This window comes from Tursiops truncatus, chromosome 15 (assembly GCF_011762595.2).
Source record: "Tursiops truncatus isolate mTurTru1 chromosome 15, mTurTru1.mat.Y, whole genome shotgun sequence".
Lineage (NCBI taxonomy): Eukaryota > Metazoa > Chordata > Mammalia > Artiodactyla > Delphinidae > Tursiops > Tursiops truncatus.
Window position 1 is genome coordinate 85,936,688 of NC_047048.1, and position 21,326 is coordinate 85,958,013.

The window sequence follows — 21,326 nt, forward strand, 5'->3', positions numbered from 1 at the left end:
GTCCAATGGGCGCGGGGGGGGGCGGTCCAATGGGCGCGGGGCGGTCCAATGGGCGCGGGGCGGGCGGGGCCTCGGGCCGCGAGGAGGGGGCGGGGCCGGCCGGCAGCCTCCGGGCGGCGCGGCGCGGGCGGCGGCCGATCGAGGGCGGGGGTCGGTGGCCCGGCCAGCCCGGCCCAGCCCGGCCCAGCCCGGCCCGGCCCGGGGCCGCGTCCGGAGCGTCCGCCCTCGCCGCTGCAGCCTCGGTAACCGGCCGGCCATGGAGGCCGAGCGCCCCCCGGCGCCCGGCCCGGGCTGCGGGCGCCCCCCACTCCGCGCCGCCGGCCGGGACCCCGCGGCCGCGCCCGTGTCGGTGCCCGCGCCGCCGCAGGTACCGGGCTGGGGGCGCCGACAAAGTTCCCGCTGCGAAGATGGCGTCGGGCTGCACGAACTTTGGGCCCCGGGGCGGGGCGGGCGGGGGCGGCGCGTCGCCGCGCGTGTCCGTGGGTCCGGCGGGGCTGGGCCGGCGCCCGGAGCGCTTCCCGCCGCGGCGGCCGGGGGCGGGGCCGGGGGCGGGGCCGCACCGGCCGCAGCCAGTTTGGGGGCGGGCACCATCGGGTCGGGGTGGCGGTGGGGGTGGGGACTCGGCCGCTGCCCGCGCTGAGCCGGCCGCGTCCGCAGGGCCCTGCCGTGGAGTTCGCGCTGCCGCAGGAGCCGGAGCCGCGGGCCGCGGACCTCGGGGCCCCGGGGGCGGGGGCGGCGGGGCCACCGACGCCGTCGGCGCACATCCCGGTGCCAGGGTATAGGTGAGCCGGGGTTCGCGTGCCAGGCCGAGGGGGCGTGTGCACCCGTGCGCCTGTGTGTGCAGGGGTGGTGGATGGGGCGCGGGCTGGAGCCTTCCAGACCCCACCCCTGCGAGGGGCGCCTCGGTGGAGGGCAGGTCAGCATCCTGAACTGGGTTTCTGTCCTTGCCTTTCGGCTCTCCAGCCCTGGAGGAGTTAAGCAGAAATGACCCATGTGTCAGTATGCCTTGTTCCTCCCCAAACCCTGAAAGCCAGAGCGCAGAACTGGGAGGGGGCGCCTGTCAGCCTCTGTGCCCAGGAGGCTGTGAGGCCCGCGTGGAATCGACTGTCCAGGCATCCCGGGGCCCCTGATGGCTGTCTCGCCAGCTCTGTCTGCAGAGAGAGAAACCCTCCCAGGTGCCTGACACCCCGGGCTGGCTGCGCAGGCGGGGGCGGGCCCTGGCCTTGCCCGCTGGGGCCCAGGGACCCGCTTGTGCTTGGAGCCCAGGCTCCGCTGGCTGCTGCTGGCTGCTGGCTGCTCCCGCCCTCCCAGGTCTGGCGCTAGGCCCGCAGCTGCTGTTGCACAACCCTGGTTAATGTGTGATTGCGGGGAGGGCTGGCCTGGCCTGGCCCCACCGGCGGGGCCTCAGACCCCTGTCCAGCAGCAGGGTCTGAAGGAGCCACGGTGGAACAAAGCCCAGGCTGCAGAGAAGTCGGGCTTTGGAAAGACCCCAGCCCAGGCTTGTTCCCGGTGGTTCCTGGGGATTTGGAGCTCGGCAACCCGAGCTGGAGGTGGAGCTGGGCCTCCTGCCCGGCTCCTGGAGTGAGGGAGCTGGGTGCACACACGTGCCCAGGCCTGCACGTGTGCCGGGACGGGGACGGGCCTGGAGTACTTCTTGGGCCCTACCCACCCCTCCACCCCCCATCCCCATCTCCTCCAGAGCCCCCCCAGGAAAAGCCCGGCTGGACGAGGTCATGGCTGCTGCAGCCCTCACAAGCCTGTCCACCAGCCCCCTCCTGCTGGGGGCCCCGGCTGTAGCCTTCAGCACAGGTGAGACTTAGAGGCCTGGCTTGGGGTGGGGGGTGCCGGCAGGGCTCAGGACCACTGTCCCTCCAGGACCCTACAAGCTGCTGTGGGGCAGGCAGAGCCGCTCACCTGGAATGCCATCTTCTAAGTGCATCCATCTCCTGAGGCCTAAAGCGACATCAGGACCCCCACGGCCCCTCCCTGCGGCCAAAGCTGCAGTGCCCCAGGCCTGCAGGCCTCCGTGACCTGTCCATCTCCACCTGGCTGGCCAGGCAGCTCCCCACCCCGTGCTCTTCTGGTCTTCCTTCTCTGTGCTGGAGAGGCTCGTCCCCGGGCTGCTGTGGTCAGCTCCTCCCGGCCACTACCTCCTCCAAGAGGTTCTTTGCCCTCCAGGCTCACCTGTGGACAGGTGAACAGGCGGAGGTTTTGCACTCAGGGACTCGTAGCCAGCAGCGTCTGCAGCACAGCCGTGGCCCCCAAAAGTCCTGATGCCGGCACCGGTGTGTGTGTCCGCAGAGCCCAGCTTGGAGCCTCGGAGGGAGGCCCCGGTGCGGCCACCGGGCAGCAGCGGCAGCAGCGGGGATGGGGGCTGGGGCCCGGCCAGTGACCAGTCCTCTCCATCTACCCCGTCGCCCCCGCTGCCACCTGAGGCAGCCCACTTCCTGTTCGGGGAGCCTGCCCTGAGGAAGAGGAAGGTGAGCCAGGGCAGCCCTTGGAGCGGGGTGGACGTGGGGGGCGCCGAGGCTGACCGCCCCCTGTCACCCAGAGCTCGCTGCAGGGGCTGTTCCAGTGTCTGTGGAAGCGCTGCGGGAAGGTGCTGAGCTCGGCGTCAGGGATGCAGAGACACATCCGTCTGGTGCACCTGGGGTGCGGCGGGGCCGGGGGTGGGGGAGGGGCGGGGGGCGCCAGGCAGGCCCCTGCGTCAGCTCGCACCCCACCCCCCGCCCCCCAGCAGGCGGCAGGCAGAGCCAGAGCAGAGCGACGGCGAGGAGGACTTCTACTACACGGAGCTGGATGTCGGCGTGGACTCGCTGACCGATGGGCTGTCTGGCCTGACCCCGGGGTCCCCCACGGCCTCCGCGCCGCCCGCCTTCCCCCGCCTGGAGCCGCTGGAGCCCCCGGCCCTGCCCAGCCTGCTGCGCCCGCCCGCCCTGCCCCCACCCCCGGTGCTGAGCTCCCTGCCCGCCCCCCAGGTGTGCGCCAGTGGCCCCGCTTGCCAGGTGGGTGAGGCCTCGGGTGGCTCTGGAGGGGCGCGAGGCCACAGCGGTGTCTCCTCTCAGGGCTGCCTGGCACCCGTCCACCCGGAGCCACAGCCCATCCCGGTCAGGGCCTGCGCGTCCGCCCTGCCCGCCAAGCCCGGTGCCAACCCGAGGTGCGTGTGTGTGTGAAGGGGCCGGGGAAGGCACCGGGCAGGAGGCTCCCGGCCCGACAGCACCCCATGCCCCCCATGTGTCCCCCAGGAAGCCCCGAGGTGACGCCAGGAAGTGCCGGAAGGTGTATGGCGTGGAGCACCGGGACCTGTGGTGCACGGCCTGCCGCTGGAAGAAGGCCTGCCAGCGCTTCCTGGACTGAGCCCCGCCCGCCGGGGCCTCTCCTAGCTGCAGGGTCTTCTTTCTAACCCGGGGGGGGGGGGGGGGCCCGGGCCCCACCACTCAAAGTGCCTCTGAAGAAACCAGCCTCTTGGCCTTTTGCACTAAAGCCAAACCTCACAGCTGTCCCCTTGGCCTGGGGTCCCCAGGGGTGGCCGCCCCCCACCTGTCGGCCCTGGACTTGTCAGGGGTGTGACGGGCCCCGCTTTGGGGCCACATGGGGCCGTCCTCGATGCACTTTGAGGGGTGTCGGGGAGGGGGCGCCCCTGCCCGCACTTAACCTGACTGTTTGAGGGCCCGGGTGCACATTTGTACCGTGTTTGCCAAGCTCAGGTGTCTCACGTCTGGGCTGAACCAGGCGAGGAGTAACATTAAAGATTCGGGATTTTTCCAAAAGCTGTGTCTGCCTCCTGGGGGGAGGGACACGGAGCCGGGACCCCGCCATGGGCAGGGATGGCGGTGGGCAGACAGGAGGCCAGCAACCAGGCCACAGAGGGCTGGGGGTGGGGCTTACTCTCTGGCCCCCTCTGCCCAGGGTGAGGCCGGAGGAGGAGATGCTGTCTGAAACACACACGAGGCACCTGCTCAAGCAGCAATTTCCCAGTTTATTGAAAGTGATCGCTTTGCAAGAAAGTCTAACTAACCCCGTCACAGAAAGGAGACCCACAGGCGGGCCCGGAGTGCGCCCGCAGACAAGAAATCTCAAGACCACTAGGGAGGAGGTGCTGTTGGCCGTTGACGGCTCCGGGGAAGCAGGCGATGGCCGTGATGTCCCACTGACCAGTTACAAAAGACTCCCCCAAATATGAAACACATCTCCAATACAAACACAGGTTTATAATAATTCATATAAAGTCGATATAATATAGATTATCCCCAGAAAAAAATCAACAATCTTCAAACACTGCCCTTTTTCTGTTTCGTTTGTGTTGACAGGTTGAAAGCATGTTGAAAAAATAAATATTTAAGAAAAGCACACACACAGCGCCCTCACTACAAGTAGTTCTAAAAAGGGCCACATACAAAACACAATATAGGATCTAAAAAATAAAAACACCATTAAGTATGGCTTTCTTAAGAGTTGCACATGTCACAGAATGAGCGAAAATAAGATTATCTTTCATATAATATTGCAAAAAGTTCCAGTTTTTGCATTTTTTCAGAGTTCTCTTTTTTAAAAAGGAAGATGTGCAAAGTTGGAAGCAGTAGCTGTGTTCTTTCAGTTGAGGTCCCTATCCAGTCCTGGCAGTGTTGTGACTGTTCCCAAACCCAGAGTTCAGGCATACAACCCGGTCAGGATCCAGAGCTTGATACAAAATCTTGGTTCCCCGCCCCTCCCCCACCCCCAAAGACCTTGCCGCCTGATGGACCGCGTCCCACATCGGCGTTGCAGACACCAAACACAGACGCACACAGACGGAAAGGTACAAAATGTGAGATGTGATCTACACGCTTTTCCGCTTCATAAAAAAATATTTATTAGTTTAAACATTGATTTGGGAAAAAAAAAAGATCACGTTAAAAAAGAAACCTTCGTTACACGTCTTTCCCTCCACGCCTCTGGAGGCGATGTGTTCGCCTGCATCTCTGAAATCCAGCTCTCGAGTTAACCGCACACGAGAATAGTGAACACACGGGGCTCGGGGGCGGGAGGTGGGACCCTCGGTTTTCCAGGGTATTGTTTTGAGGAAGAAAATGCCCTTGTGGCACTGAGGGCCCCGTTAAAAGTCAGCCAGGACGGTCCAGAGCGGGAGTGAGCAGGTCCTGAGTGTGGCGCAAAGGTGGCCCGGGGCGCGGGCGGCGGGCTGAGAGGTGGCCCCGTACAAAACCCAGAGACGCTTGGCAGCAAAGGTCTGGTTTCCAAACGCATTTGATAAGAAAGTAAGTCTGTTTATAAAAGGGGTTAGAAAGTGGGGGAAAGGTACACAGTGGGGAGCCTCACTGAGGGGCTCAGCTGGGCCCCACTGTGAAAGGCAGACCGGGGCACTGGCCCCGGAGGCACCCCAACCTGCCCTGGGCTCCTGCCCCCGGCCCGGCCCGGCCCTTCCCTAAGTATGCCGGCGTTGAGGAGTTCGCAGCGTCCCCAGCTGAGGATGGGAGGGCAGCCCTCTTCTGACTGAGAGAAAGGTGGCTATGTTTAAAACAAGGCAAAACAGAAAATGAAGCTGCGACTCCTCCCCGGGCAGGGCTTCAAGGACAGCACCCGTCCGTGTCCACGCAGCCAGCCACTTACTAAGGAGGATTCTGTGGGATTTGCCTTTCTCCACCTAGAAAGAGTAGATGGGACCCGGGAGAAATGCAGTAAAGCCACTCGGCTTGCAGGCTGTGGGGAGAGAGAAAATCAAGCCAGCGTCTCCTTCGGCTCCAGCTCAGCACCCAAGGGGCCCTGGCACGGTGTCCCGCAGCGGCTCCCAAGCGAGGCGGGTGGAGGGGATGGAATGTACGTGTCATGAGCCTGAAAGGGAGACGGGCCGGGGTTGGGCCCACAGTGTCCTCACAGCACACGGCGGGACCCCGGCTTCTCAGAAAAAAGATAGAGAAGGGGTCGTAAGCGTGTTTAAAAGACGGCGAGGGGGCTTGGGAAGAAACCAAAGGAAAGACACGTCTGCGAGTGTGGTCGAGCGGGAAAGATAACGCCAAACAGAACCATGTCACGTGCCAGCCTCAGTTTCCTTAGCTACTCACGGAACTGGGGCCCGAGCACCTGGGGAGGGGCGGCCCCCGCAGGCGGCGTGAGCAGCAACGAAGGCAAGCCGCCCGGAGCGGTCAGCAGGAGTGGCCTGGGCGCGGCAGGACGGGAGGGGCGGAGGGGCGAGCCGGCCCAGAGAAGTGCACACAAAGAAAGAGGAGGCCCCTACGGTGGGAGCACCTGGGCCCCTGCCCAGCTGCCTCGGGGCGGGGGTAGCACCTGGGCCCCCTGCCCAGCTGCCTCGGGGGTGGGTAGCACCTGGGCACCCGGGCCGAGGTCGGCTGCTGCTGTGTGTTGAGCACCAAAGCCCAGAGGCGGGGGGGCCGCGGGGCTTTCTGGACGCCAGACCTGGATCTCGCAGGCTGCCACCGGACGGCACAGCCCTCGAGGGCGGGGGCAGTGGCAGCCGCCAGCAGTGACCCCACTGCTGAGAAGGGGGAGCGGAGGCGGGGGGACTCGGCCCTGGACGGGCCCAGGGTGAGGAGAACTCTCCTAACAGCTCCCGGACCCGGGCCTCGGGGCCACACTTGGGACCACAGCCAGCGCTGGCCCTTTCCGGACCACACGTCACGGCGCGTCCGACGCCAGACCGGTGCGTCCTGGGCACCCCTGATGCCCGCCCCGCGCCCCTGCTGGGGGAGGTGACAAGGGCTCTCCCTGGGCTCAGACCCGCCCCACGCGTGTCCCCAGTCCCACTCGCTGGGGCAGCGCCCGCCTCTGAGCCCTGGGTGTCCTCGAGGGGTGGGGGAGAGCAGGTGAAGGGGGCCCGGGGCGCACGCAGGCGGGGGCGGCCGCGGCCCAGTGCCCGGCCCAGCCTAGGAGATCCAGGTGAAGTCCTTGTCGGTGCCCCCGGCAGGGCTGCGAGGCCCCCGCGGCGAGTCCTCGACCTCCCTGTCGTCCCCCAGTAGTGCGTCCTCGGGGGCCAGGCCCACGTCGTCCTCGTCCTCGCCCAGCTCCTCTTCGCCCTCGCCGCGTGGGTCCTCGGGGTCCTCCAGGTACGGCCCGTCGCCCGCGAACAGCTCAGGAGAGCCCTCGGCGCCGCCGCCATCCAGGGGCCCGGCCCCGCCGCCACCCGCGCAGTCGGCACACACGCCGTGGCGCCGCGAGCCGTGCTTGATGCCCACGCTGGCGGCCGACATGAACACGCGGCTACACAGCTTGCACACGTACTTCTTGTCCTTGCTGTGCACCTGCGGGGGGACAGCGGTCAGTGCGGGGGGACGGGGGGATGGCGGTCAGTGCAGGGGGACAGCGGTCAGTGCGGGGGGACGATGGTCAGTGTTGGGGGACGATGGTCAGTGCGGGGGGACGATGGTCAGTGCAGAGGACGGCGGTCAGTGCGGGGGGACGATGGTCAGTGCGGAGGACGGCGGTCAGTGCGGAGGACGGCGGTCAGTGCGGGGGACGGTGGTCAGTGTGGGGGACGATGGTCAGTGCGGGGGACGGCGGTCAGTGTGGGGGACGGCGGTCAGTGTGGAGGACGGCGGTCAGTGTGGGGGACGGCGGTCAGTGCGGGGGACAATGGTCAGTGTGGGGGACGATGGTCAGTGCAGGGGGGATGGCGGTCAGTGCGGGGGGATGATGGTCAGTGCGGGGGGACGTACTGTTAGTGAGTGGAGGGGGAGGTCTGGGTGGCCCAGAAGCTGAGATGTGGGTGGGTGGGGGCAGTCTGCTAGGCTGCTCAGACCCCTAGCCCTGGCCGGGGGCCGCTGCACAAAGCCGGAACACGCAGAATTGCAGGTGCCGCCAGAACTCCCCCCACCCAGAGGGCTGCTGGGCACTAGGCCGGCCGTGCCCCCCCCACCCCGGGGGCTTGCTGCCCCCACACCTCCCAGCGAAGCAGGCAGAGCGCTCACCTCTGCCCGCCCCCCGCTTTTGCCCCATGAGGGGATGGCCAGGGCTCTGGCGGCTCCCGGCTTGGGCCTGGGGGGCCTGGGGGCACAGGTGATGGGAGCCCAGGACAGCAGTGACCGAGAGGGACTCGAGGCACCTGCCTTCTGGGAAGCCGTCAGGACAGCCGGGAGCTGGGCTGAGTGCCCAGCCCGCGGGGCGGCAGGGTCGGGGGTCTCAGGGGGACCGTGATTGCTGCTTGAATGCTGCCTCCTGCCTTTCTGAATTCTCCAACCGAAGGGCCTGGCCGAGCGCCCTTGGCTTCCCAGCTCAGCGGTCCCGCAGACCACCGTGAACGTCTGCCCCGTCACAGCCTTCCCTGAAACCCGACCACGAGGACCTACGACTGCTGCCAACCAGCCTAGGCAGGCGAGAGGCCGGATGCGCCCTGGCCGGACGTCAGGAGGAGCTGGGCCGCCTCACAGGTTCTGATTCCAGAAACGAAGCCTCAAGTCACTCGGCTCCCGGGACCCTTCCTGGGTCTTTTTCATTTGTTACATTTTAAACCCAGGGCTTCCGGGACCCCAGTCCGGTCACAGCAGGGCTGGGCAGTGGGGACAGCTCCCAGGGAGCCACGGAGCCTGTCCTCCGGGACCAGATGGCTGGACACTCGTCCCAGTGAACACATGGATGGGCGGGGAAGGATGTGGGCGCCGTGGAGACCCAGAACTCGGCTCCACAGGGAGGCGGCTGCTGAGACTGCCCACCCACCCCCTGCCCCCTGGCTAAGCCTCCCGGGGCGGGTGGGGCAGGAACAAGCTGCCCTTCTGCCGTCAGGGGAGGTTCAGCTGCCTCCCAGCCCTGCAAACCTGCCCGTCGGGGGGAGTCCGCCAGCCTGGGCCCTGGCTCCGAGGGCTGCCTCCCCCTCCAGCTTTTCCACCTGGCCTCAGGGAGCCTCCCCGGGGAGCCCAGCCCCAAATGAGGCCCAGGCCATGGGCTGTCCCTCGCTCCCTCGTGTGGCTCACCCCGTTGGGGCCACCCCTGAGGTCTCGCCTCGGCCCCCCTCGCCGCAGGGATGTGGCCCCTCCACCCCTCCTGCTGGTCAGAGGATCAGGGTGCTGCGGGGGTCCGGCCCAGCCCGTGTGGCCCTGAGGCCCCCTCACTCATGACATCACCCCAGCGTCCTCTCCCCACCCATGCCCCAGCCGCCTGGCCTCCCTCGTTTCTCACCCACCCAAGAGTTCCTCACGCTGTGTTTTGATGAATCTGCCTCCCTGTTTCAAGGGTGACCTTTTCTATTACTTCCTGGCCAAGCAAATTCATCTGCGCAGCACCTGTTCCTGAGCTGCGAGCCAGGCCGTCAGAACCTTCCAGGGGCTGCTGGGGAGAGAGGCCAGGGTCCCACGGCAACTGCAGGGTGGGGCACGGAGGAAGTGGCCACGTGGCAGGAGCCGGGGGGCAGGGGCAGGGTCCTGGCAGGTTAGGGAGCACCTGCAGAGGCCGGGCTGGAGCAGAGGGGGTCCCAAAGGGGAAGCTGAGGAGTGGGGCTGCGGGGCGATGTGCTCACCTGCCCTTCTGCACCTGGGGCCGGGGGCAGAGCTGCTCAGGAGGGATGTGGGCTTGGGGTGCCTCCCCGCTGTCCTGGTCTTTCCCACTGCCGGGCGGACCCCACTTCAGGGCTTCCCGTGGCATCCTGGACAGCCCAGGGCCCCATCCTGCCCGGACACCGCAGCACCATGCAGAGCGTGCCCTGGACCGACCCTGCGCTGACCGCACGCTGACCCCATGATGACCCCATGCTGACCCACGCCGGCCCCACGCGGCCCTGCGCCCGCTCACCAGCGTGTGCCGCTTCATGTGCTCGCGCCGCGTGAACTTCTTCCCACAGATCTCGCAGGGGTAGGGCCGCTCGCCCGTGTGGGAGCGCATGTGTCTCTTGAGGATGCACTGGTGCATGGCCGAGAAGCTGCAGTAGGGGCAGCGGAACTTCTTCCTGATGACCGTGAACTCGTTCACTGCAAGACAGGTGGTGGCCGGTCAGCCTGCGGACCCTGCACAGCCCACCCGCCGCCCGCGCTCGGCTGTCCCGTGGGGCTGGGGGTCCAGAGCCTCCAGTCAGCCTGGCCCAGAGCAGAGAGGGCTGCTCCCACGTTCTAAGAAAGCACGCTTCTCACATCAGCCAGTACCTCCCGTGTCAGCCCCTAAAACACACGAGTGCACGCGCGGAATCAACAGACACGGGAGCGCGGACCCGTCTCCGCCCCGTCCACATGTCCACACGGCGCAGCCAGGGCAGGGGTGCCACCTGGTGGACACGGCCCAGCGAGAGGCCACCAGCCCCCGATGCACAGCAAGCTGTCCCTCCCCATGTTTCGGGGATACCCTGGGCCCCCGGGCCGGGGCCACATTCCAGGGGGCTGGGGGAGCTCAGGGGTTGGGGTCCGTGGGGTCAGGCCCGCTCTGCGAGGCCCCCGGGCACTGGGCAGCTCACCCCGAGTGACGCCCTTTGTGCCGAGCACCCGCGGACACCACAGTGACCCCCTCTTGAGCCTAGGGGCATCCATCGAGGACTCGGCCCTAAGGCCTCCCGGGCTGGTCGTCCCCAGCTCGCCAGGGCTGCTGGGAGCCCCCAGGTGCTCGATAGCACTTCGTCCGGGTGGGGAGCCCGGGTCCATGTCTGCTCTCGGGCCTCTGGAAGCGGACCCAGCCCTCACCCCACCCACAGCGCTCACCGGCCACACCCCAGCACCTGCACCCAGGGGACAGACCAAGGGTCCCGACGGTCAGGCCAAAGGCAGGCAGGGGGAAGAAGGCACAGCAGCAGCGGGAGCCCCGGTCAGACCCCACAAAGGGTCCGTGCCTGCCGGGCCCCGGCCACGCCCACAGCTGCCCCCGGAAGTGCCAGAGGGAAGCAAGAAAACAGAGGCTGCAAGTGACCCAGCCCACGACGTGCGGAGAAGCCGGGGAAGCCAAGGTGACCCAAGCCGACCCCTCTCACTCGAGGGAGCCGGCCGGGCCGCTGCACAAACGACGGGACGGCTCCATCCTGCCCAGCTCCCCCAACCCCGGGCCACCCCGCACATCACACGGGGGCAGGGTCCTCGCCGCCATCTCCGCGAAGCGTGAAGCGTGCCCCAGGCCTCCAATCCATTCCGGTGCTCAGACCCAGCCCCGGGCAGGTCGCCATGGAAATGGTGCCAACTGGAAGGTGCACTGCAGTGACACGGAGCCCAAGGCCCTGGACGCACCCAGGTGCCCTGAGCATCGAGAGGTTGGCGCTCACTCTGCGCCTCCATCCCTGAAACACACCAGGCAACACTGGGTGTAACGTTTTATTTTGCTTCTTAAGCCGTACATTTTCTCCTGAGACATCTTAAAGGGCGCCTAAATAATCAAGCAACCAGATTTCTTGATCTTCCAGAACACGGGTCAGTGAGGCCGTCTGCAGGGCCTGCCAGGAGCCTGGCCATTCTCATGGACCCAAGAGCTCTCACTCTGTCACCTCCCGCACCCACGGATGGCAGGCACCAGGGACACACCGCCCAGGATGACCCCTGTCCACGCGCAGGCCAGACAGCTTCACCAGGGGAGGCCATCACGGCCGCAAAACGGCTGTGCGGACCCCATCACAGCTCATGACCGATGCCACCCCTGGGGCCCAGCCGCCCGCTTGCCTGACGGTGTCTGTGCACCCAGAAGGGGCCCCACGTCCCCACAAAGGCTGGGCAGTCACCAGGTGTCTCTGAGAATCCAAGCCCTGTCCTAAGAAGTAAGGCATTTTCTCACGTGGGGGAGCTTTCGACATGCATGTGGCTGGGAGCCGGGGCAGACGAGAGGCGAGAGGCATGGACAGTCGCCCGTACCCCTTCACGCAAGGCGGCCACAGTTCACAGCATGACGGCTGTGACCACATTTCCGTGCTACGATTTTTAACTGTTAAGTTCTTAAATGTGCGAGTACACCATGATTTGTTCAACAAACATGTAAAGTGTTTCCATTTTTTTACCCTTGTGAACAATGCTTCAGCAAAGTGCTTACAAAGGAACCTTTGCCCCTGGAGAGAAATCCCGAGAAGTGGGCCATGCCGGCCGTCGGGCCCCGTGGGCCACGCACCCTCAGTCCTCCCGAGGGCCAAGGCCATGGTCCGGTACGCGGGACACAGATGGTGGTCACCGCTGTTAGCAGAGCTGCTCCCTGCAAGGCTGTAGGCCGGGGTCCCAGCTGCAGGGGCGACCAGAGCATCCGGCAGCTCTTGGACCCACGAGGAAGCAGCCCTTCCCGGGTGGCAGCTCCAGCCTCCCCACGGAGGGCCCGCAGACAGGTGGGTCCGGGTGAGGGTCCAAGACAGGACAGAGGGAAGGGCACCTAGCCTGGCACGTCTGGATGGACCGCACCTGGCAGCCCCCACTCTACGTCTCCCTTCCTGTCTGACCACCAGGCCCGGCCCAACCCGCCTGGTCGACGAGGCAGCAGCACGGCCCTCCACACCTGCCTCCCGCCGGTTCCCCCAGCACAGACCCTGGTTTTCACGTCAGCACGGAACACAGCAAGTGCACCACCCACTCTGGGATGGAAAAGGCAGGTGAGGAGACAAGCTTTTAGGTTATTTTATTTCAAATAACTTTTTTGAGTTATTTTCTGCTTTCTATTTTGCTTCTATAAACATAAAATTAAAATCTGACTTATTTACTCTAGGCTGCATTTAACAATTCAGACCTACATGTTAAAAAAACACTCATCTCTGAACATAAGTGCTGTACTTTTTCCCCAGAAACACAGTTCAGCTGCGCGAACATGAGCGTGACCCCCGCCCCACGCCTCCACTGGGCACACAGCCGCAGGCTTCTGAACCTACTGCGCCATCAGGGAAGTCCCAGATATCCACAAACTGGGCAGCTTAAAGCACCAGACACCTGTCCTCTCTGTCCCGGAGGCCATACATCTGAGGTCAAGGTGTGGGCAGGGTCGCACTCTCTTCAGAGGCTCCAGGGGAGGGTCCTTCCTGCCTCCTCCAGCTTCTGGAGGCCCAGGCGGCCCTGGGCTTGTGGCTGCATCTCTCCCGTCTCTGCCTCCGTCTTCTCATAGCTTCTCCTCTGTGTCTGTGTCTCCTGTCTCTTATAAGGACACCCATCACTGGATTTAGGACCAACTGGATATTCCAAGGTGATGTCATCTTAAGATCCTTAATTTAATTATGTCTGGAAAGACCCTTTTTCCAAAAAGGGTCACATTCACAGGTACCAGGAATTAGGATGTGCACGTGTCTTTTGGGTGGAGGGCACCATGCAACCCACTACTTTCATGAACAGTACTGAGGAAAGTTTTCATTGACTGTTATGATTAAAATAACTTCACATTGGGCTTCCCTGGTGGCGCAGCGGTTGAGAGTCCGCCTGCCGATGCAGGGGACACGGGTTCGTGCCCCGGTCCGGTAAGATCCCACATGCCGTGGGGCGGCTGGGCCCGTGAGCCATGGCCGCTGAGCCTGCGCGTCCGGAGCCTGTGCTCCGCAACGGGAGAGGCCACAACAGTGAGAGGCCCGCGTACCGCAAAAAAAAAAAAAAAATAATAATAATAATAATAACTTCACATGGGAAAGAAGCTAACACTTCCATAACGCGTGGTTTACAGTCTATATGTCTTAGAAAACCTTTCAACGTCATGTAGTTTGACTCCCATAAACACACTAATAAAGCCTTAAAAATCCACATAGAGAAAAAGTAATTGAAATAAATGAAAAAGCACAAATAGCATCAAATTGAAACAGACACTCTCTACCCATCTGCCCTCAAAATGGAGCCCCTTTGTCTGGAACCAAGAGTCCAGGATGAACGGCAAGCTTGCAAATGAGGAAGTGACGTCAGACGCTGGCACCAGATTATCTAAAGTATGAAGTGCAGCAACACTGAGCTACAACTTTGCAGAAACGTACATACGAGAATACCACTCAGCAAAGCAGCCTTAGAGGAAGCCACGTCTCCGCGCAGCCCTGCAGAGAATCAGACCTGTCGTAAACGTCACTGACGAGTGAACGTTCCAGAACGATTTCACGATAACGCACAGGACACCAAGGGACCGCCAGAGAACAGAAGGCCCTGGCAGGTGGCAGGCGAGCAGAGGGGAGGCTCCTCCGGAAGGGCACTCAAGTCCTTAGTCCGTCACTGTCCTGGATTTGTACTCTTCCTCTGATCGTAATTCTCAAGACACTGCACTTCAAGTGCATTTCAGAAAGGGATTCTAACGTGGACCAAACTTTGTTCTTCCATTTATACATTCACGCGGCCGCCACTCATCGTGTGTCAGAACATAGTGAAGCTATGACGTGTCCACGTTACTTTCGGAAGGTTTTGAACCATACGTGACGCGCACACACCTTAAGTGTACCTCTCGGTGAGCTTTCACCTGCAGAAAGGCCTGGGAACCACCACCCGAACAGGACGCCGCACACCCAGGGGCCTGCGGCCGGTCAGTACCACGCACCCCAGGCGACGGCCGCTCGGCTACCCATCACCAAACGCTGGGCTACAACTCGGTCTGTGGGGACCTGACACCCAGGTGTGGCCTTGCTCGTGGCCATGTTGTCATCCACGTGGCCACAGGACCCCGTGCCTGTTCAGCAGCGACGGGCAGTGGGCCAGGCTCTCGCTTCTGCCGGACGCGCACCTGAGAAGAACATGTGGGCCCCAGTGGAATCAGCGTCTCCCAGCCACCGCCGACGCCTCGCCCCGGTCATTCGCACGCCCTCTTCTGTGACGTGCTTGTCACATCTTCTGACCCTTCACTGAGCTGCTTTTCCTTTGATGTTTTATTCTTGGGGGTACCTTGTGTTTGTTTGCTTTTTTAATTTTCTGGCTGCACCGCATGGCATAGGGGATCTTAGTTCCCCGACCAGGGATTGGACCCGGGCCCCCTGCATCGGAAGCGCCAAGCCCTAACCACTGGTCCGCCAGGGAAGTCCCATATGTTAATTTTTTTAATAAAAAATTTTATCAAACTTTCATCGCGAGTGCTTCTTAAGAAGTTCTTAGGGCTTCCCTGGGGGCGCAGCGGTTGAGAGCCCGCCTGCCGATGCAGGGGACGCGGGTTCGTGCCCCGGTCCAGGAAGATCCCACATGCCACGGAGCGGCTGGGCCCGTGAGCCATGGCCGCTGAGCCTGCGCGTCCGGAGCCTGTGCTCCGCAACGGGAGAGGCCACAGCAGTGAGAGGCCCGCGTACCACAAAAAAAAACAAGTGCTTAAGAAACTTTGCCCATCACCATGATCACAAGCACCACCGTCCCCTGCGAACCACGTTTAGGTTTGTGGTCATTCCCATCTTAATTCTGAGGCAGGAATCAAGATTCATCCGCGCCAGCATCCAGCTCACTCGGGTCCCCATGATGGAAAGACCACCCGCCCCAGCGTCCTTGACGGGGCCCACATCACGGTCCAGTCAGACCCTCACCCACGGCCTCCTTGCCTGGCCCCCTCGGCCGCTGTCAGGCTGGGCGTCTGCCCCTCCTCCCCTGGAGCCCCCGCTGTCTGCATTGACCCTGTTCCCAGTCTCTGCACCCTGCGGCGTCTGGGGCCCTGTGACCGCGGCAGGGCTGCCCTCCCGGGGCGGGGGGGTGGGGGGCATTCCAAGAGATGACAAATAACCGGGCTGTGAGCACAGCTTCCTGGCGACCAAGCCAGAGCCACCCTGTCCTCTACCAGCTCTCACACTCTGAGTCACAATCCCAGCCTGATCACCCCACGACCAGACAAGCAGGGGCAGCCCCGTGTGCCCAACGGGGCTGCCCTCTGCTCAGTTTTGATACACTGTGTTTTTCAGGGAAATTGCCCATTTCTTCCAACTTGTCAAAGGTATTAGCACAAAATTGTTCACGATATTCTCTTACTATCATTCTAACGTCTATAGGATCTTAGCAATGATCTTTTTTATACCTTTTATTGACAATCAACTTCCCTCTCTTTTTACAGATCACTGTGATAGGAGTTTGTCTGTTTCATTCATCTTTCAGTGCACCGGCGTTCGGCTTTGGTCATTTTTCTATTGTCTGTCTGCCTTCTGTTTCATTGATATTTGCTCTCTGTTTTGCTCCTCCAGCTTTCTTTGGGTTTAATTTGCTATTCTTTTTCTCACTTCTTGACCGCCCAAATTAGAACTTTCCTTCTTTTCTAATAAGTGCAACTAGAGCTATAAATTTCCCTTAAATACCACTTTAGGTGTATCCTACAAGTTTTGATATGTTGAATTTTCATTATCATTCAGTTCAAAATATTTTATAATTTCCATTGTGACTTATTCTAGTATCTTTCTATTGTTGATTTTTTCAATCTAATTTCACTGAGGTTAGAGAGCACAGTCTGCATGATTTCATCCTTTGGGATTTGCTGAGACCTGCGTCACATTCCCGCTTGGTCTATCTTGTAAATGTTTCCTGTGCATTTGGAATGTTCTGCACTTGTTTGGTGCAATGTATGACTTGGTTAACCATGTTGTTACAGGCCAATACTTCTCTGAAAAAAGATGCAAAACTCCTGAACAAAATAGCAAGCTGAGTCCAACTGTATAGAAAAAGAACAGCATCTTGTGACTCGGTGGGTTTATTCCAGGAATTCCAGGTTAATATGTGAAAACTGTGTCCAAACCTTCTCCATCCTTACTGACATTTTGTATGCTGATCTATCAGTCACTGAGGAAATTTGTTAAAAATTCTCAACTCTAATCGTGGACTCGTTTCTTTCTCCTTTCAGTGCTGTCAGTTTTCACTCCATATATTTAGAAAGCAAGCCTATGCGTTTCAGGGTCTGCGCTTCCCACTGAGCTCTCTTGTCATCGTGTAGTGGCCTTAGAGCAACACCCCTCCCAGTTTACTTTGCTGCTGACATCAACAAGCCTCTTTAGGCTGGTGTTTCCTTGCCTTCTCTTTTTTATCTTTTTGCTTGAAACCTTTCTGTGCTCTTATCTACAAAGCATGTTATCTACAAACAACAAATTTTCTTTAAAAAGCAAGCTGATAATCTTTTCTTTTTCCTGCAGTGTTCAGTCCATTGGTAATAACAGGCTTATTAGTAGAGTTGGGTGACGTCTACCATCTCCCTATGTGTGTTCTATTCTGTCCTTTTATGGTTTTGTTCCTTTAAACTTCCTTGCTTGTTGCTTTCATATTAATCATGCATTATCCCATTCTTCTCTTCATAAGCCTTTGAGCTGTACGTGATGATTTTTGCCATTATTCATTGCAACTTTGTAGAAAAGGCAAGACTCATCCAACGGCCAAGCTCGCCGCCCCCGCCTCCCCCCTTTGTGCTGTTTGTGTCATGCGTTATGCTCCTATTTGAGTCAAAAACCCCACAAGGAGCCGTAAATATTGCCTTAAATGATTAAGATCTTTCTACAGAGGGCTGGTTTTTAGTACTTCTTGTCGGCCGGCAATGAATCCCCTCGGTTTTCTTTTCTTTGTGTGACATTGTCATCACGTAGCCTTGGTCTCTGGGGGATACTTTTGCTGGGTATAGAATACTGGTCTCGGCATTTCTGCAGCGCCTCAGAGACTAGCGCCATCGTTTCCATTGAAAAGTCAGATGTCAATCTCGATGTTGTTCCTCTTAATGTCTTTTTCCTCTGGCTGCTTCTAAGATTTTTTTTTTTAAAAAACCTTTACATTTTTAAATATTTATTTATTTATTTTTGGCTGTGTTGGGTCTTTGCTGCTGTGCGCGGGCTTTCTCTAGTTGTGGCGAGCGGGTGCTATTTTTCAATGCGGTGCACGGGCTTCTCATTGTAGTGGCTTCTCCTATTGCAGAGCATGGGCTCTAGAGCACAGGCTCAGTAGTTGTGGTGCATGGGCTTAGTTGCTCCGTGGCATGTGGGATCTTCCCAGACCAGGGCTCGAACCCGTGTCCCCTGCATTGGCAGGTGGATTCTTAACCACTGCGCCACCAGGGAAGACCAAGATTTTTATTTTTGTCTTTGGTTTTCAGTAGTTTGACTACAACATGCCCAGTTTTGTTTTTTGGTGGTTGTTTTATTTTAGTGTTCATCCTGCTTTGGGTTTGCTGAGCTTCTTGAATCTGTGGATTGATATCTTTCATCAGTTTTGGAACGTTCTCTGCTATTGTCTCTTCGGGTACTGCTTCTGCTCCATTTTCTCTCCTCTCTCCTCTGGACCCCAATTACACATGTATTAGACATTTGCACTGCTCCTCTGTGTGTCTTTGCTTGTCCCCATGCTTTTCTTTCCTAAGCTTCAGCCTGGATCCTCTCCATCGCTCTGTCTTCCAGTCTCCTCGTCCTGTCTCAGGTGGTACCCAGACTGCTGTAAACTACTTAATGGATCCCAGCCTCACACATTGTATTTTCAGTTCCAGCAGGTTCGCTGGACTCTTTTTTACAGATTCTTCCTTCCCTCAAGGACTGTAGCCTTCACGTCCCACCTGCACTGATTGCTCCCCAGGATGTGTGTGTGTGTGTGTCTATATTTGTGTATATGTGTATGTAAGTGTGTGTATGTATGTATATGTGTGCGTGGTTTTGGGAGGCCAGCTTTTCAGGTAGTTTTTGCCTGGAGGGTAAGCCCAATACAAGCTAGTCATGGTTAAAACTGGAAATTCAAATTTTATTTCAGAATTCTTTCTTTAAAATAAATTAGTGCCTTTTCTTAGCTCCTGAGTTCTGTGCAACCACCAAACTGACAATGATCCAGACTGGATTCTTAAATATTTTAAATGCAGTCTAAACAGTAAGTTAGTATCCCCAATCAAGTAGGAGTCCCCATTTCTACACACATACACACACACATGCACACACACCCTACAGCACATGGTTGGTACACGAGTTTGTGAGGTCACCCAGTCACATTTTGTGAAAGTGGTAATAGGCCAGGAAGCCCACAGTAAACTTGTACACATGGAGCAAGTTTTGTGGCAGTAAAGAGACCTAAATTACCAACCTTTTATTATTGCAATCCTTTGTATTCAAGAAAGATTAACATTACATATTGATAAATTTTTCAAAACTCTTTGAAATCAATTCCTGAGCCAGGATATTTCAATGAGAAATTCAATAAAATGTAAGCAATGGAATACCTAAATGAACTTGCTTAAAATTCCTTATGTTGGATGACAGTACTGTTTTAAGGGAAATAATATTAGAACTAAGAACAAACTCAGGGGCCATCTATCTTAAAATGTTTCCTATGTTCCCATCACTTTACCATCTATACATCTTTTTTAAAAGAAAAGATATTATCTCTCTTTCTCTCTATATCTGAAAAAGAAATTCAACTCATGTAAACTAAAAAATGCACCAAAACAGTTCATTCATTTCTCCCACCCCCACCCCTGGAAATCACCAAACTGTTTGTTCTCTGTACCTATGGGTTTTTTTTTTTTTTTTTTTTTTTTTCCGGTACGCAGGCCCCTCACTGCTGTGGCTTCTCCCATTGCGGAGCACAGGCTCCGGACGCACAGGCCCAGCAGCCATGGATCATGGGCCCAGCCGCTCCGCGGCATGTGGGATCCTCCCGGACCGGGGCACGAACCCGCGTCGCCTGCATCGGCAGGCAGACTCTCAACCACTGCGCCACCAGGGAAGGCCGGTTTGTTTGTTTTTTTTGTTTGTCTGTTTTTGTTTTTAGATTCCATATGTAAGTGAAATCATACAGTATTTGTCTTTCTCTGTCTGACTTATTTCACTTAGTATGATAAGCTCTAGATCCATCCATGTTGCTGCAAGTGTCATTATTTCATTCTTTTTTATGGCTGAGTAATATCCCACGTGTGTGTGTGTGTGTGTGTGTGTGTGTGTGTGTGTGTGTGTATACACACTGAATTTTCTTTATCCATTCATCCACTGATGGACACTCAGGTTGTTTCCATATCTTGGATATTGTAAATACTGCTTCAATGAACAAACCTATTTCTTTTAGGTACAACGGAAACTTTCTGAAATTTCTTCATTATTTAAAAAAATTAACAAAGCCTTTTCGCACAACAGTGCGGGGCCTCTCCACAGGGCAGGCTTCCTTGCAGGCGCAGGTCACGCTCCACCCACGCAGGGAAAAGTCCCACAAGCGAGCAAGTAACAGGGAAGCAGCCACAGGGTCGCATCCCTGGGGGCGCAGGTAACCCAGGGCCCAACGTGGGTGGTGCACACGTGCATTCTACAACAGCGGAACCCCGTCTGGACACACAATCTCTGCGACCTAACAGCCAAAAATCCCACCGTGACCAGCAAAAAAGGAAAGGAAAGCTTCCTTTTCTCAGAAATGTTGTTTATATGCAAACAGGCACTTAATAAACCCTCTCAGAAGGAGTGACACCACCGACAGGTCTTTGAACTCCCGGGGACACTGCTCCGGTGAGGTCACCTTGGCAACAAGCATCCTGGGCCTCTCTCAAAGCCCAACTTTTCTCCATCTGCAGAACTCATCTAATGATTATAAAGACTGCAGGGACTGGGGCAGGTGGGCAGCCTGAGCTGCACGTGGACCACGCCCTGACCATGGCCACAGGCACAGGGGCTGGGAATGGGCCTGGCAACTCCAGGAATTCGGAACCTGGCGTGGGCCGCCTGCTTCCTTCCTAAGTCCACCTGCTGCTTGGCCAAGGGTCCTGGAGTCGCTGCACCCTCAGCCACCCGCAGACGTGGGCCCAACGTGTCCAGGGCGGCTGGACACCAGCAGGGACAATGTGCTCTTTCTGAGAGGCAGCCAGTTTGGTAACTCTGTCTCCCTCACATGCGGCAGGCAGGGCACTCCGAGGTCGTGGAGGCTGGGCTTCATCCTCACATCTTTCTGGAAGGGAACGGGCTCAGAGACCTTTTGTTCCAAGACCTGGCACTCCCCACTGCCTGGAGGCTGGAGGTACACCTGTCCTACCTGCCCACCCCTGGGCACTGAAAGGCCTTCACCAGGCCTGGTGCAGGATTGGGCAGTGACCGTTCTAGAGGCTCACAGCGACGCCTGGTGCCGGCTCTGCTGTCACCTGCTGGCCACCTGGACCCGACGCCAGGCTGCCCGCGGCAGAGAGGCCCGTGCCAGCGTCCGCCCCCAAGTGCCAAGCGCCTGTTCCAGCCTGGCCGCCTCAAGACCATTGTCCGCAGCGGAGGCGTCCGTCTCCTTGGGGCTCCTTAGCTGACTTCAGGGTGGAGCCCTGGGCAAGTCCATCGAGGCCGTGAAAGTGCTCCTGGCCACACAATGAGCCAGAAGGAGACCCTGGTCATCCTGGCCGGGCCGGCGGACCCCGTGGAAACCCCAGGCACCTGCTGGAGCCACCTCCGGAGGGGCCCGTCCCTCGGCCCAGGCCTCCCGGTCCGAGGGACGTCGGCCTAGAAGGAGAGACAGATGAGTCACAGGCCGTCGGGACGCGATGGAATCGGGAAGATTGGAGTGCAGACGCGCGTCACCCCCTACTCACCGTGTCCCCGTCCAGTCACCGCACGGAAA

General features: G+C 59.2%; 2 protein-coding genes across 11 annotated transcripts in view; one reads left to right on the top strand and one right to left on the bottom strand.

The window, feature by feature from the left end:
• The first annotated feature begins 14 nt into the window (after positions 1–14).
• SLC2A4RG (SLC2A4 regulator) lies at positions 15–3,770 on the top strand. 7 transcript variants are annotated; one of them, XM_033840391.2, is made up of 8 exons: positions 119–367; positions 658–782; positions 1,700–1,809; positions 2,302–2,480; positions 2,552–2,652; positions 2,738–2,978; positions 3,066–3,157; positions 3,246–3,770. In XM_033840391.2, exons 1-8 carry the CDS (start codon positions 257–259, stop codon positions 3,355–3,357), a joined length of 1,071 nt encoding a protein of 356 aa, XP_033696282.1. In that variant the 5' UTR covers positions 119–256; the 3' UTR covers positions 3,358–3,770. The 7 variants fall into 7 exon arrangements, with proteins under 7 accessions (XP_073649289.1, XP_073649290.1, XP_073649291.1 ...); XM_033840392.2 differs by having other exon boundaries at positions 2,741–2,978; XM_073793188.1 differs by lacking the exon at positions 658–782 and having other exon boundaries at positions 15–367.
• Positions 3,771–3,959: 189 nt separating this feature from the next.
• The window catches only part of ZBTB46 (zinc finger and BTB domain containing 46), a 57,073-nt gene continuing 39,706 nt past the window's right edge, over positions 3,960–21,326 (bottom strand). For all 4 annotated transcript variants that reach the window (XM_004311086.4, XM_073793195.1, XM_073793193.1 and 1 more), the window contains 2 exons: positions 9,733–9,908; positions 3,960–7,253 (listed from right to left, as the gene is read on the bottom strand). In XM_004311086.4, the coding sequence (XP_004311134.1) occupies positions 6,879–7,253; positions 9,733–9,908 (551 nt within the window). In that variant the 3' untranslated portion in view covers positions 3,960–6,878. The remainder of the gene's footprint in view (positions 7,254–9,732; positions 9,909–21,326) is intronic.